The sequence below is a fragment of the Eucyclogobius newberryi genome, unplaced genomic scaffold, assembly GCF_026437365.1.
Source record: "Eucyclogobius newberryi isolate DKJ021-1_F unplaced genomic scaffold, fEucNew1.0.hap1 SCAF_2, whole genome shotgun sequence".
Classification (NCBI taxonomy): Eukaryota; Metazoa; Chordata; class Actinopteri; order Gobiiformes; family Gobiidae; genus Eucyclogobius; species Eucyclogobius newberryi.
Genome location: NW_027315834.1, coordinates 48051603 through 48068667, shown reverse-complemented (window position 1 = coordinate 48068667; position 17065 = coordinate 48051603). Strand labels below are relative to the sequence as shown.

Genomic DNA, 17065 nt, shown 5'->3' with positions numbered 1-17065 from the left:
AACTCTAAATGTTTTTGTGTCTAATGTGTCAACAAAATGAAGCAAGTTTGTTGTTTGTTCACGTATTCCTCCCAAATATGTGCAAATATGAGCCATTTGGATGAAACGTGACATGATAAAGCTGCAGTGCGTCACTTTCTCAGGGTTAAAGGAGGAAAGGATCTGGATCTGACGTGAGTGTCGTTGTCTCTGTTGCAGTGAGGAGATTTCAGAGTCGCTGGAGAAACTCTCTTTATCTGAAGAGACGCCGGACAAACCAGAGACTCGGAGCGACAGGAAGTGAGTACAAACCAGAGACCCTGAGCGACAGGAAGTGAGTAAAAACCAGAGACTCTGAGCGACAGGAAGTGAGTACAAACCAGAGACTCGGAGCGACAGGAAGTGAGTACAAACCAGAGACTCGGAGCGACAGGAAGTGAGTAAAAACCAGAGACTGGGAGCGACAGGAAGTGAGTACAAACCAGAGACTCGGAGCGACAGGAAGTGAGTACAAACCAGAGACTCGGAGCGACAGGAAGTGAGTAAAAACCAGAGACTCGGAGCGACAGGAAGTGAGTAAAAACCAGAGACTCGGAGCGACAGGAAGTGAGTACAAACCAGAGACTCGGAGCGACAGGAAGTGAGTACAAACCAGAGACTCGGAGCGACAGGAAGTGAGTAAAAACCAGAGACTCGGAGCGACAGGAAGTGAGTACAAACCAGAGACTCGGAGCGACAGGAAGTGAGTACAAACCAGAGACTCGGAGCGACAGAAAGTGAGTACAAACCAGAGACTCGGAGCGACAGGAAGTGAGTACAAACCAGAGACTCGGCGCGACAGGAAGTGAGTACAAACCAGAGACTCGGAGCGACAGGAAGTGAGTACAAACCAGAGACTCTGAGCGACAGGAAGTGAGTAAAAACCAGAGACTCGGAGCAACAGGAAAAGTGAGTACAAACCAGAGACTCGGAGCGACAGGAAGTGAGTACAAACCAGAGACTCGGAGCGACAGGAAGTGAGTACAAACCAGAGACTCGGAGCGACAGGAAGTGAGTACCCGGAGCGCTTCTCAAAAGGCGGAGCGCGTGCCTGACGTTGGAGCGTTGCCGTCGCACTCTTAAAGCGGCGGCGTCACGTTCAAACAGGAGATATTCAGACCTCTGGAAGTCGTCCCTGGGGTCAGTCGCACGCAGAGACGCCAAGATGATCCGTTTAATCCACAATTGTGATTATTCAGGTCACAATATGATCGTAAGAACCAAAAAGAGAATAATCGTGACAATTTTAGAAGCAAAATGAAGACCCGTTTAGTTCAAGCTACAGCCTGAAATAGACTTATCATATATATAAGTCGCCAAAAATGCATATCAGAGAAGAAAATACATATATAAGTCACATTTTTGGAGAAACTTTTATACGTTTATAAAACCCAAGACCAAGAACAGACATTTAATCTTTAAATTCAATTTAAAATAATAACAGATGAGAGAACATGGTGAATAGGTGTACGTATGCTAACATGCTAACACCTTCAGCTACATGACATATGCTAACGCTAACACCTTCAGCTACATGACGTATGCTAACATGCTAACACCTTCAGCTACATGACGTATGCTAACATGCTAACACCTTCAGCTACATGACGTATGCTAACGCTAACACCTTCAGCTACATGAGGCACAGACAGAACTGTGGTAAGTGTCTGGTATGTTAACGTAACATGAACAGTTATTCAGATAACTATAGCATAAAGAACATGCTAACATCATCAGTTTTACCCCAAATCACTAAATCCATTGAATTCTTCTTCCTCTGTGTCACTTCTAAACAACTCCACAAACTCCAGAGGAAGAGGAAGTGCAGATTCTTCTTCTGCGTCGCTTAGAGCCTAGAGCGCCCTCTAGTGGTTGTCAGGGTGAAAATATCACATATAAGTCGCTCTGGAGTATAAGTCGCACCCCGACCAAAACTATGAAAAAAGGTGCGACTTGTCCGGAAAATATGGTAAATGTGACAAAAACGGCCAGATTAAAAAAGTTCTTCACATTTAACTTTAGTTTGCCTTTCAGGAAGTTTAATTTGGTAAAATCGGGCACAAACTTGAGGAACGGGAACACGTCGGAGCGCGAGAGAATTGAACGTTTCACTTTTTGGTCTCAAAAATCATGAATAATCGTTAAATCTGGATGTTTAATCGCACAATAATCGTGACATAACCTCGTTACCTCCTCGTCACAACCTCGGCTGGAGCACGGTTTGATGAAGTCCTCTCCCCTCCGAGCCTCAGAAACACTCCGGTGTGAATCTCCTCAATCTGTGATGTCATATTCTGCCTGTGACCGGTTTTCATCTCATCTCGTTCTGAACATTTGTCCCGTTTAATCACGATCCGAACAGAACTGACCAGTTTATTAGTGACCTGTGTGATCCCCCTGCAGCCAGTGGATGGCGCCAAAACCCAGTTAGTGCTGTTGCAAATCGCAGCGATGCAGATGTTGATTTGAGAATTGTTTTAGTTCTAAATCATTGACTTAGTTCCTCCAGAGCGCGTTTAAAGGCTGAAAACGACACAAATAAAGCACAATGTTTGTCCTTTAAAAGATGATGAGGTCACACTTTAAATGAACTTTATTTAAAAGCCGCTCGACGCCACAGTTCAGTCAAGTCAAATAAAACTCAGGCTTGTTTTTATCCCTCGACTGCGTGAACGTTCATGATCTTTCCCCCTCTTTTCGCCTTGTTTTTCTTACATATACATATTTAGATGTTTTTTTGTTTTTGTTTCGACGTAAATGCAGTTTTCTTTTCTCTTTGTGCTTCAGAGAGGATCCCGCAGCGGCGCCTGTGGAAGTCTCCGTCAATGGTCCGGTTTGATCCCAAAAAAATCCACAAACGTCCAAAAAAACCTAAACCTCCGGCTGCTCCTTGACCTCCTTCAGAACGACGACTCTGCGAAAACAAAAATCAGCAACAAATTGGCTCGAAACCGGATCCTGCCGGCTCCGCCCCCGCCGGCTCCGCCCCGCCCGGACATTTTACTCTGAAAAATACAAAAAAATCTAAACGAGGCGAAGCGGCGGACGGCGTTTTCGGGCGTTTTCGGGAGTCGAACCTCGATGTTTTTTTTGTTTTCCCCACAGCCTTTTCTTCTTCTTTTTTTCCTCTCGAGACGTTGCACATTTTAAAAAACTTTGGTGCGTTTTTTCGATGTAGCAAAAGCGACCGAATCGAAGACGGCGGCGAAACATTTACTATTTTTTTATCGTCCAAAAAAAAAACGACAAAAAAGAGAAAAGAAAAGAGAAAACTAAATGTAATAAAGAGTTTTACAGATGAAACAGCACAGTTTAGAACCATGAATGCACTTCATAACCTCCAGCACAAGTCACGCCCGTCTTTTATTTATCCATGCTGGTTTTACTTTGAAACTCAAGTGCTGAAAGGGGCGTGGCCTGTTTTTATCGCGAGGGGGGGAAATGACACAAAACTAGTATTAAAACTGCTCCATGTGCAATAACCACGATCAGCCATTTTATTTAAAAGAAAAGATGAAACGTCATGTGTTTTCCCCTGGCGCTGGCCACGCCCACTTTAAAGACGCCGTGTCACTTTTCTGGCGGAGGGCGAGTCGTGTTCGTAACGTTTGTCCGGACGAGACGGCGACGTCATCCAATCAAAATGTCCAAAACAATATTCTCAATCTAAAGGACGTCGTTCTCCACATTTCAGTCTTTATTTGGTCAGAAAAGTCTCCAGCGCTAAAGTAACGGTCGGTTTCCGCTCGTCGACGCTTCGTCCGGAACGTTCCGCGTCGCGTCACAGGTTCAAACGTTCTTTGTTTTTAGAATGTTCCAGAGCGGCTTTAAACTCTCAGGTGTTTTTATCGCTTGAAAACGGCTAAAAAACGGACTCTCCTCTCCACAGATGTGACCTGTAACGCGCCGTGTTGCCGTTCACCCACGTGTCTCCATGGAGATGGGTTTAATGCCACACTGCGGGACATTCACTCACAAGCACTGACCGTTCTTTAGAAGTCGACTCTTATTTATGTTTTTAACCTGAGAAAAGTCAAAACGATGAATATATTTTTAAAAGTATTAAAAATCACAAATTATTCAGACTTTTTTGCTGTTTTGTTGCAATAACGTCAGTGTGGGTGTAATGCCTCCTGCGTCCAGCAGGGCCCCAATGAACTCTTTTTCTACGATAACGCCAACGTTTGTATGAAAAACCACCCGAGCGATCCAGCTGACCCAAGGTCATCGTGAGGTCATCGTGAGGTCAGTGTGAGGTCAGTGTGAGGTCAGTGTGAGGTCAGTGTGAGGTCAGTGTGAGGTCAGTGTGAGGTCAGTGTGAGGTCATCGTTGAGCGTTATGGCTCAGTTTCTCAAGTTTCGCTCAAAACGCCGACAGATCAAACGTTTTTCTTTGTGACTTCTGAGATCAAGTCGACAAACCGCTCGCTCGTCGTGATCTCGTCGCTCCTCTTCCGTCGGGAAGTTTGTTCTTATTTGCACGAGTCGCGTTTCTTTCGTGCGGGCGAAGTCGGCCTCATCGTCATGGCGTTTCCGTAGACTCGGACCGTTCGCCTCCTCCAGAAAAGTTCTGCCGCTTCACGCCGATGAAGCGCGTTCAGAACAAACACGTTTGTCGTCTTCATCAGCGACAGACGCATCTTCATCTTCTCCTGTTCCTTTATTTTGAAAACGCTTTGTTTTGAAAAGACACGGCAGGAAGTGGAATGATTTTACAGGAAGTGTGTTTTATTTTTCTTTCTGAACGACAGAGTTTTAACGAATCAAAGCGATCAGGTTGTGATCATTGTTTTAAAAAAAATTGCAAATTAAAAAGTGTCTGGTTCGACCACATTAATACCAAAGAACGGACTTTGTGTTTTGTGTTTGAAAAAAAGATTCTGTGCCTCATTTTAGGACCCCCCCACATACAGCGTGCATGACCCCCCCACATACAGCGTGCATGACCCCCCCACATACAGCGTGCATGACCCCTCCACATACAGCGTGCATGACCCCCCCACATACAGCGTGCATGACCCCCCCCACATACAGCGTGCATGACCCCCCCACATACAGCGTGCATGACCCCCCCACATACAGCGTGCATGACCCCCCCCACATACAGCGTGCATGACCCCCCCCACATACAGCGTGCATGACCCCCCCCACATACAGCGTGCATGACCCCCCCACATACAGCGTGCATGACCCCCCCCACATACAGCGTGCATGACCCCCCCACATACAGCGTGCATGACCCCCCCCACATACAGCGTGCATGACCCCCCCCACATACAGCGTGCATGACCCCCCCACATACAGCGTGCATGACCCCCCCACATACAGCGTGCATGACCCCCCCCACATACAGCGTGCATGACCCCCCCCCACATACAGCGTGCATGACCCCCCCACATACAGCGTGCATGACCCCCCCCACATACAGCGTGCATGACCCCCCCCACATACAGCGTGCATGACCCCTCCACATACAGCGTGCATGACCCCCCCCCACATACAGCGTGCATGACCCCCCCACATACAGCGTGCATGACCCCCCCACATACAGCGTGCATGACCCCCCCACATACAGCGTGCATGACCCCCCCACATACAGCGTGCATGACCCCCCCCACATACAGCGTGCATGACCCCCCCACATACAGCGTGCATGACCCCCCCCACATACAGCGTGCATGACCCCCCCCCACATACAGCGTGCATGACCCCCCCACATACAGCGTGCATGACCCCCCCCACATACAGCGTGCATGACCCCCCCACATACAGCGTGCATGACCCCCCCACATACAGCGTGCATGACCCCCCCCACATACAGCGTGCATGACCCCCCCACATACAGCGTGCATGACCCCCCCCACATACAGCGTGCATGACCCCCCCACATACAGCGTGCATGACCCCCCCACATACAGCGTGCATGACCCCCCCACATACAGCGTGCATGACCCCCCCCACATACAGCGTGCATGACCCCCCCACATACAGCGTGCATGACCCCCCCACATACAGCGTGCATGACCCCCCCCACATACAGCGTGCATGACCCCCCCCACATACAGCGTGCATGACCCCCCCACATACAGCGTGCATGACCCCCCCACATACAGTCGGGTCATGGCTCATGGCTCATGGGTCATGGCTCATGGCTCATGGGTCATGGCTCATGGGTCATGGCTCATGGGTCATGGGTCATGGGTCATGGCTCATGGGTCATGGGTCATGGCTCATGGGTCATGGCTCATGGCTCATGGGTCATGGGTCATGGCTCATGGGTCATGGCTCATGGCTCATGGGTCATGGGTCATGGGTCATGGCTCATGGCTCATGGCTCATGGCTCATGGCTCATGCTTGTATCCGATCACATGGAGGTTTATGGGGAGCGATGTTGTTCTAGTGGAAACATGAAGCCGACAGGATTTCCCTGATTGAGGCGTTTCGCCTCCTCGACACTTTCACCGTCTTAGGGGCTGTTGCTTTTGTCATTTGTACAAGTTGTACTTTTTTCAGTATTTGCAAAAGTAAATTGCTAATGCTAATAAGCGTTAGCATTAGCGTCTCTGTTGCTAGGTGACGGAGGTACAGGGAGGAGAGGTCACTGAGGCGCTCTCTCCCTTTCTCCCTGCTCAGGTCTGCGTTCAGCACCATCTTGACATTTGTCGGGACAAACAACTATTTGAGTCGCAAACTACGCAATCATCAACTGTGAATTACTGAGCGTCGTTGGTGACGCAAAACGCAGCAGAAAACATGGACATGCGGGAAGGCGAGAGCATCATCGGCGCGAGCGCGGCTTATTGTAATTTGTTAATTAAATTGGACTTTTCATCTTTAGTACTTCCAGTACTACGTACATACATGTTGTACTTTTACGCAAGAACGTAGACACTCGCAATGGCTTCAGCCATTGCACATTATCTAGTTATTTTTCTTGTTCCGTGTCCTCTTAGAGCTCTAATTTGACCCCCTGCACATGCTCAAAAACTCACCAAACTTTGCCCAAAATTCAGAAACTGCTGAATTTTTTCGTTAAACGTCTAAACTCATTGCGCCTAAAGGAGACGCCCCGACGTCAACCTTGTCGTAGAGCTACGAAATTCGGGACATGCATTCCTTTCGTGAGGTAAAAAAAAAAATATTATGGTGGCCACGCCCCCAGACTTATCCTGTGGCCGTCATCTTCCTTTGGAAATGAAAACATGCTGAGTCAGCAATTTTGTTCACATCAAACTTTAAAGGTCCCATAACATGCAAAATGGACTTTTCAGAGCTTTTAACCTTCTTACATTGCTATTTGTGCTTCATAAATGTCCAGAGTGTTTTTTTGATTGATTCCCGCAGTTTTTAGCTATATTACAGACTATCTCCTTTCCTCCAATCTACAAACTCACGGGCGGTGGTGGCAAGACCGTGTCATCACCAGTTTTATTTAGGCTCAAAGTAGTGTTGATCTGAAGTTCTATCATTTGTCACTCAGCTGTGGGGCGCACACGCTCTGAGACTACGTCACAGGTTGGGCGGGGCACACACGCTCTGAGACTACGTCACGGGTTGGGCGGGGCACACACGCTCTGAGACTACGTCACAGGTTGGGCGGGGCACACACGCTCTGAGACTACGTCACAGGTTGGGCGGGGCACACACGCTCTGAGACTACGTCACAGGTTGGGCGGGGCACACACGCTCTGAGACTACGTCACGGGTTGGGCGGGGGAGCCAGATGGCTCTTCACAAGGGTGGGGGCGAATATCAAACCAAGCCGTTTGCATTTCCGGGTTGGTGAGGGGGTCCAAGGTCTGGGTGATATTTCTTAACTATTATGTTAAGGGTGTTGCACAACCCTTATTATTATCAATGATACACTTAGGATAGACTACCAAACGTGACCAAAAGCATGTTATGGCACCTTTAACAGACTCCTCCCAGAACTCCTACCACCGACCTAAATAACTTCAATATAAATCTAACTTTAGTTCCAGCTTTAATATACTCTAAACTCTAAATGATGAAGTGGTGACAAAAGCCATGAAACCGCTGCAGTTTTAACCCTTTGTTTTTATTGGAGGCTTAAAAACTACGTGGACACGATCGACCGAAACCGGCTCAGAAAAGTCTAAAAAACAAAAATAAAAATGTTGTTAATGTAATGACGACGCTGCAGTAAAAAGTCCAAACACAACTTTAGTTTCAGATCATATTTCAAACAAAAGTGGAAAAAAAGTGCTTCATTTTTTTGGAAAATGTTTTCTTCGTTATCGACGCTTAAAAGAATCCAAATATATTTATGACGCGTGAAAAATCATGTAAATGAAGAAAAAAAAGACCCCCAAAAAATATATAAAATTGTAAACGGAAACTTGTGATGGAAATGTCTGGACTGCAGAGAACGAGAAAATAAAATAAAAAAAACTAGAAAAATCTACTTGGAAAAACGAGCCGTTTTCAGAAATGTGCTACAAAACGTAAGGACCAACGCGTTTACAAAAAATAAGGATTTACAGGTTTTAAAAACTGGTTAGTCACATTAATACAGAAATAAAACAGAAATGGCACATGGCATGACTACGCTTTCCAAAAAAATAAAAGTGGTGTTTGTGGGAGAAACAGTTAAATAAATTACTACTATTACAATACAAATCTGAGGGGAAATATGTACAACACAGTTAATGACACCGAACTAAATTACAAAAGTGGAAAAAAAGAGAAACAAAAACAGCAGTAAAACTATTGTACAACGTTCACGGGCGACGGACAGCGAGCGCTTTCACCTTCTACAGCCGGAATCCAGACGTTTGCAGCCGAAATCACATTCTGGACCTTTAGTCTGATGGAAATAAAGACTGAACACGATATTTGTCCTTTAAATTTAAATTGATTTGTTTTTTGTCTCTAAAATGGTTCAGTTTGAGTTTTTTGGTGGATTTCTGGAGCTAAAAGTGGCAAATTTGATGAAAAATAGAAATCTGACGACAGTTTCTGTTTTACATTTTATCATTTTTTTTTAGCAGCTAAAAGTGCAAATTGTCGTTAAAAAATGGATGATTTTCTGCAAACGCGAGTGTTCCGGCGTCAGAGTCAAAAAACAAAATGAATTTGAGGTTTGAGAAGGCGTGGCTTGTTTAAAGTCCAGTTTTTAGTCACGAAAAATACAGGGCAACGGTGAAAAAAAGTCTCCCATGATGCATCTGTTCCTCGCGGCTCGAAGTGAAACGCTGGAGATTTAACAAGAGTTTGTGGCAGAAAAACACCAGAGTTTATTCTGAGCTTCAGTTTGGAACAGATTTAACTCGGACACAACGTTTTCATGATTAAAATAGATTATGTTCTGTTTTTAAAGTGTCTCAAACCTAGACCTGGTTTAGACCCAGTTTAGCCCTAATTTAGACACTGGTTTAGTCCTGTTTTTCTGCCACATTAAACTAAACTGGTTAAAGTTCCAGACGTCTCTTGGAGTCGTGGTGAAGCTCTTTGTAAACGCTCGTTTGAACTCGTTTCACAGTCTCGTCGTTTCCTTCGTCTCAAACTCTAAAAACTGTAAAAACGCTGTCTTTGGTTCAGAACTCTGAGGCTCAACAGTGACACATCCAATAACGAGAGAACCTCCTTTTCCAATGTTTGAGGTGAAAACCAGATTTAAAGTCTTCAGTTTGAAATGTTTTGGTTTTCTGAGACAAAAGGATGGAATAAGACATAAATGTGGATAATATTGTCCACAAAAAGGCTCCAAACGTGGGATTTTTCACTTCCAGTTCGTTCGTGTTTTGGCACATTTCAGATTCAAATGAAAGTCTGAAAATATGAATGTGACGCGACTGTTGAGCTCCAGATGAACTAAGACTAAAGTTTAAAGGTTTGAAGGAGACAGAAGCTCATCTTTGGTCCGTTTAGACCTGTTTAGACCCGGTTTAGACCCAGTTTTATTTAAGTTTGGCTTCTGTTTCTCCTCCAAACCGAACACGTTTCCCGTTTTTAAACCAATCACAGCGTTCGATCTTGGTCCTGGCTCTGCGTCGTCTCCTTTCAGTTCAGAAGCATCTCATTTGGTCCTTCCTCTTCCTCCTCTCCTCTTCCTCTTCCTCTGCTCAGCGTTGGTCCGTCATTCCTCCCTCGTCTCGCCGGTCGTCTCAAAATGGCGGAGGATCTGGACAAAACTGCTGCACGCTTCAAAACAAACACTACTTTTTCTAGACTTTTCCTTTCGTCCTTTTCGTAAAAACACAGACGTCGGCTCCTGTGGAAGAGTCCGTCTGTGTCTGGGGCCCGTGTCTGAGGCCCGTCTGTGTCTGGGGCCCGTCTTTGAGGCCCGTCTGTGTCTGGGGCCCGTCTTTGAGGCCCGTCTGTGTCTAAGCGTCCGACAGACAGTTCTGGATGTTCTCGGTCCACTGGGCCGCGTGGCAAATGTCCTGAGCACAGAAGTTGTACACGCGCCGCGTCGTCTTCAGCTGCAACACAACAACACACACTTTTAGTCATATAATGTGGTCTACAGCTGGAGGTATGTTTGTGAGGGCCCACCCTGAACCGTATGGCTCACCCTGAACCGTATGGCCCAGTTTTACTGATGATTTTATTGAGATGTTTCAGTCGCACAGACTTTGATGGTTTGGTCATTACAGGTGATTTCAATGTGCATGTGGATAATATAAGTGACAGAAGCACTAAAGAGCTTGATGCTGTCCTTGAAACCTTCAGTCTTACTCAGCACGTGAGTGGCCCCCACCCACAGCAGAGAGGCCCCCACCCACAGCAGAGAGGCCCCCACCACAGCAGAGTGGCCCCACCCACAGCAGAGGCCCCCACCACAGCAGAGTGGCCACACCCACAGCAGAGTGGCCACACCCACAGCAGAGTGTTCAGAGGGGACACAGGTGCACTGTTTATGGAAATGATAAACTTTGAAAATGTCTCATGTTCTAATGTAAATGATTTGTTGAACTCTGTTACATCTAGTGTTTTGAATGTTCTGGACACCATCGCCCCTATAAAGGCTAAAATGGTTAAAAATAAGCAGAAGTTGCCATGGAGACGTGATGATTGGGTCAGGGCACAGAAAAGGAAGTGCCGCCGGGCCGAACGGAAATGGAACAAGTCAAAGCACTTTGCACCTGTAACTGTCAAAACTGTTCATGAGATCATCACCAGTCTGAGTTCATCTACATGCAGGGGTCAGGGGGAGGGGTCATAAAGCCTCTCCTAAAGTAGAGTAGGGGTCAGGGGGAGGGGTCAGGGGTCATAAAGAAGAGCAGTCTTGATGCTGCTGGACTGAGTCATCACCAGGAGTATTAACCAGGAAGTATAATTATAAACTTTACACAAATGTTGAGTCAGATCTGAAATATAATTGTGTTTTGTGTTTGAACTCACGTCGAAAAAGGCCTTCTCGTCCACGTTCTTGGGCGCTCCCATTGTGGGCGTGGCCGGGACCACCGTCTCCACCTCGGCGAGCTCGATCATTCCTTTGCACTCTTTGTCCTGCCGCGTGTCGTAGTATCGCAGCTGAAACACACACACGAGCCGTTACACACACACACACACGAGCCGTTACACACACACACACACACGAGCCGTTACACACACACACACACACGAGCCGTTACACACACACACACACACGAGCCGTTACACACACACACACACGAGCCGTTACACACACACACACACACACACACGAGCCGTTACACACACACACACACACGAGCCGTTACACACACACACACACGAGCCGTTACACACACACACACACACACACACGAGCCGTTACACACACACACACACACGAGCCGTTACACACACACACACACACGAGCCGTTACACACACACACACACGAGCCGTTACACACACACACACACACACACACACACGAGCCGTTACACACACACACACGAGCCGTTACACACACACACACGAGCCGTTACACACACACACACACACGAGCCGTTACACACACACACACACACGAGCCGTTACACACACACACACACACACACACACACGAGCCGTTACACACACACACACACACGAGCCGTTACACACACACACACACACACACACACGAGCCGTTACACACACACACACACACGAGCCGTTACACACACACACACACACACACGAGCCGTTACACACACACACACACACACACGAGCCGTTACACACACACACACACACGAGCCGTTACACACACACACACACACGAGCCGTTACACACACACACACACACACACACGAGCCGTTACACACACACACACACACGAGCCGTTACACACACACACGAGCCGTTACACACACACACGAGCCGTTACACACACACACACGAGCCGTTACACACACACACACGAGCCGTTACACACACACACACACACACACACACGAGCCGTTACACACACACACACACACACACACGAGCCGTTACACACACACACACGAGCCGTTACACACACACACGAGCCGTTACACACACACACACACACACACACACGAGCCGTTACACACACACACACACACACACGAGCCGTTACACACACACACACACACACACACGAGCCGTTACACACACACACACACACGAGCCGTTACACACACACACACGAGCCGTTACACACACACACGAGCCGTTACACACACACACACACACACGAGCCGTTACACACACACACACACACACACGAGCCGTTACACACACACACACACACGAGCCGTTACACACACACACGAGCCGTTACACACGAGCCGTTACACACACACACGAGCCGTTACACACACACACACACGAGCCGTTACACACACACACACACACACACGAGCCGTTACACACACACACACACACGAGCCGTTACACACACACACACACACGAGCCGTTACACACACACACGAGCCGTTACACACACACACACACACGAGCCGTTACACACACACACACACACGAGCCGTTACACACACACACACACACACGAGCCGTTACACACACACACACACACACACACACGAGCCGTTACACACACACACACACACGAGCCGTTACACACACACACACACACGAGCCGTTACACACACACACACACGAGCCGTTACACACACACACACACACACACGAGCCGTTACACACACACACACACGAGCCGTTACACACACACACACACACACACACGAGCCGTTACACACACACACACCTGGTGTTTCGTCTTGTCCAGGACGAACCATCGTGGTTTCCATGGCTTCAGTAGAGCTCCTCTCTTGTACAGGATTCCTTCAAAGCTCCTGAACAACAAACGTCACTTTGAACTTCAAATAAAGAGTTGGATTTAAACTTCTGTCACCGCTTTTCTCACTGACCACTACTGACCACTACTGACCACTACTGTCCACCAGCTTTTTTTAACTGTCAAAACAAGTAAGTTTGAGATTTAAAGTGTTTTCAAAGGGTTACAAAGCCCGTGTCCAGTAACCCTTTGCCTAAGGTCAGGGCGGTCACCTGTTCTCGCTCTCACTGCTCTGGAACTGGCTGTAGAGGGTGCTGGTGCTCTGGCGTCCAGGGGCCGGCGTGGACGTGGCTGAAGCGTCTCTGTCCAGTCCCAGGGTCAGAGACGAGGGACTGTCCTGCAGGTACGAGGTCTGAGAGCGGCGCTGGTGACTCAGGTTAGACGACATGAGGAGCGAGCTGGAGAAGGACGGCTGAGAACAGACAACGACACACTCAAGGGCGTGGCCAAAACTCTTCTCCTCCTCTCCCCCCTCTTCTCCTCCTCTCCCCTCCTCTCCCCCCTCTTCTCCTCCTCTCCCCCCTCTTCTCCTCCTCTCCCCTCCTCTCCCCCCTCTTCTCCTCCTCTTCCTCCTCTCCCCCCTCTTCTCCTCTCCCCTCTCCTCCTCTCCCCCCTCTTCTCCTCCTCTCCCCCCTCTTCCTCCTCTCCCACCTCTTCTTCTCCTCTCCCCCCTCTTCTCCTCCTCTCCTCCTCTCCCACCTCTTCTCCTCCTCTCCCCCCTCTTCTCCTCCTCTCCCCTCCTCTCCCCCCTCTTCTCCTCCTCTCCCCCCTCTTCTCCTCCTCTCCCCTCCTCTCCCCCCTCTTCTCCTCCTCTTCCTCCTCTCCCCCCTCTTCTCCTCTCCCCTCTCCTCCTCTCCCCCCTCTTCTCCTCCTCTCCCCCCTCTTCCTCCTCTCCCACCTCCTCTCCTCCTCTCCCCCCTCTTCCTCCTCTCCCCCCTCTTCTCCTCCTCTCCTCCTCTCCCACCTCTTCTCCTCCTCTCCCCTCTCCTCTTCTCCTCCTCTCCCCTCTCCTCTTCTCCTCCTCTCCCCTCTCCTCTTCTCCTCCTCTCCCCCCTCTTCCTCCTCTCCCACCTCTTCTTCTCCTCTCCCCCCTCTTCTCCTCCTCTCCTCCTCTCCCACCTCTTCTCCTCCTCTCCCCCCTCTCCTCCTCACCTTGCTCTCCTGCCGTCCCTCCTGTCTCTGCGTGGCCTTCAGCTTGTCCCATGTGTCCTTCCACTTCTCGGGGCTCAGTCCCAGCTCGGCCTCCAGGTTCTGCAGCTCCTGGAGCAGTTTGCTGATGGAGTCGGGCAGCGTTTTGCTCAGGTCGTCGTAGCAGGGCCAGACCACGTGGCGCTGGGACTTGGGTCCGGACTCGGCCTTGTCGGGACCTTCGTCCTGGACCTTCTCCGGTCTGGAGGGGCGGAGCTCCCAGTCGTACAGCGGGCCCTCGGACAGCGCCTCCTCCGTGTAGAAGTCCCACACTTTCAGGTTGGAGATGAACGTGTACGGGCGCAGAACCTACAGAGAGTTTGGTGTTAGAGCGCCCTCTGCTGCCAACAGTGGGAATGAACCATGACAAAATAAAGCCCTTAGGCAACGTGACGCTATGGTGACACAATTGGACCACAGAACGAGTCCAGTGATGGTTTAAGGACTTAGAAAACGTTTTATTTTGACGGTGTTTTAATGAGGCTCTGCATGAATGTTCCAGTATCATCAAACTCTCAACTCCATAAACTTTTGGGATTTGGCCGTGTGACGATAGCCTCTCACGAACAGGCCTGGACTGTGGATTTGTTTCATTTTATTTGAATAATCACGCTCATGTTGTCCGACGCGCTCTTAAAGTGTTCACTTTACGTTTGTCTTTTAAGTCACGGTTTGTTTTTCGTTTCGAGTTGGACTGACCTCGTCGTCCTCCGGGGCAAACATGTAGTTGTAGAAGACGGGCGTTTTCTTGTTGAGTCGTTCGATGTAATCCCACACGGACTTGAAGATCTGAGGCGGCCGGCGCTCGCCTTTCCCCTCGTACAACACTCCTGCAAAGAGAAGGCGTCCCTGTAAACCTGGACTGAACACACGCCCCTGTAAACCTGGACTGAACACGCGCCTCTGTAAACCTGGACTGAACACACGCCTCTGTAAACCTGGACTGAACACACGCCCCTGTAAACCTGGACTGAACACACGCCTCTGTAAACCTGGACTGAACACACGCCCCTGTAAACCTGGACTGAACACACGCCTCTGTAAACCTGGACTGAACACACGCCCCTGTAAACCTGGACTGAACACACGCCTCTGTAAACCTGGACTGAACACACGCCCCTGTAAACCTGGACTGAACACACGCCCCTGTAAACCTGGACTGAACACACGCCCCTGTAAACCTGGACTGAACACGCGCCTCTGTAAACCTGGACTGAACACGCGCCCCTGTAAACCTGGACTGAACACACGCCCCTGTAAACCTGGACTGAACACACGCCCCTGTAAACCTGGACTGAACACACGCCCCTGTAAACCTGGACTGAACACACGCCTCTGTAAACCTGGACTGAACACACGCCTCTGTAAACCTGGACTGAACACACGCCCCTGTAAACCTGGACTGAACACACGCCTCTGTAAACCTGGACTGAACACACGCCCCTGTAAACCTGGACTGAACACACGCCCCTGTAAACCTGGACTGAACACACGCCCCTGTAAACCTGGACTGAACACACGCCCCTGTAAACCTGGACTGAACACGCGCCTCTGTAAACCTGGACTGAACACACGCCCCTGTAAACCTGGACTGAACACGCGCCCCTGTAAACCTGGACTGAACACGCGCCCCTGTAAACCTGGACTGAACACGCGCCTCTGTAAACCTGGACTGAACACGCGCCCCTGTAAACCTGGACTGAACACACGCCCCTGTAAACCTGGACTGAACACACGCCCCTGTAAACCTGGACTGAACACACGCCTCTGTAAACCTGGACTGAACACACGCCTCTGTAAACCTGGACTGAACACACGCCTCTGTAAACCTGGACTGAACACACGCCCCTGTAAACCTGGACTGAACACACGCCTCTGTAAACCTGGACTGAACACACGCCTCTGTAAACCTGGACTGAACACGCGCCTCTGTAAACCTGGACTGAACACACGCCTCTGTAAACCTGGACTGAACACACGCCTCTGTAAACCTGGACTGAACACGCGCCTCTGTAAACCTGGACTGAACACGCGCCTCTGTAAACCTGGACTGAACACGCGCCTCTGTAAACCTGGACTGAACACACGCCCCTGTAAACCTGGACTGAACACACGCCCCTGTAAACCTGGACTGAACACACGCCCCTGTAAACCTGGACTGAACACACGCCTCTGTAAACCTGGACTGAACACGCGCCTCTGTAAACCTGGACTGAACACACGCCTCTGTAAACCTGGACTGAACACACGCCCCTGTAAACCTGGACTGAACACACGCCTCTGTAAACCTGGACTGAACACACGCCCCTGTAAACCTGGACTGAACACACGCCCCTGTAAACCTGGACTGAACACACGCCCCTGTAAACCTGGACTGAACACACGCCTCTGTAAACCTGGACTGAACACACGCCTCTGTAAACCTGGACTGAACACGCGCCTCTGTAAACCTGGACTGAACACGCGCCTCTGTAAACCTGGACTGAACACGCGCCTCTGTAAACCTGGACTGAACACACGCCCCTGTAAACCTGGACTGAACACACGCCCCTGTAAACCTGGACTGAACACACGCCCCTGTAAACCTGGACTGAACA

The 17065-nt window shown here is 49.3% G+C and overlaps 2 protein-coding genes across 8 annotated transcripts in view; one reads left to right on the top strand and one right to left on the bottom strand.

The window, feature by feature from the left end:
• LOC140367015 (serine/threonine-protein phosphatase 6 regulatory subunit 2-like) overlaps positions 1-3321 on the top strand; it is a 38621-nt gene extending 35300 nt beyond the window's left edge. For both annotated transcript variants that reach the window (XM_072453303.1, XM_072453304.1), the window contains exons 22-23: positions 199-279; positions 2806-3321. In XM_072453303.1, coding sequence (XP_072309404.1) covers positions 199-279; positions 2806-2857 — 133 coding nt within the window. In that variant the 3' untranslated portion in view covers positions 2858-3321. The remainder of the gene's footprint in view (positions 1-198; positions 280-2805) is intronic.
• A 7033-nt stretch (positions 3322-10354) lies between these two features.
• Positions 10355-17065, bottom strand: part of sbf1 (SET binding factor 1) — an 84107-nt gene continuing 77396 nt past the window's right edge. For all 6 annotated transcript variants that reach the window (XM_072453307.1, XM_072453311.1, XM_072453308.1 and 3 more), the window contains 6 exons: positions 15168-15298; positions 14433-14777; positions 13493-13692; positions 13191-13278; positions 11386-11517; positions 10355-10463 (listed from right to left, as the gene is read on the bottom strand). In XM_072453307.1, the coding sequence (XP_072309408.1) occupies positions 10365-10463; positions 11386-11517; positions 13191-13278; positions 13493-13692; positions 14433-14777; positions 15168-15298 (995 nt within the window). In that variant the 3' untranslated portion in view covers positions 10355-10364. The remainder of the gene's footprint in view (positions 10464-11385; positions 11518-13190; positions 13279-13492; positions 13693-14432; positions 14778-15167; positions 15299-17065) is intronic.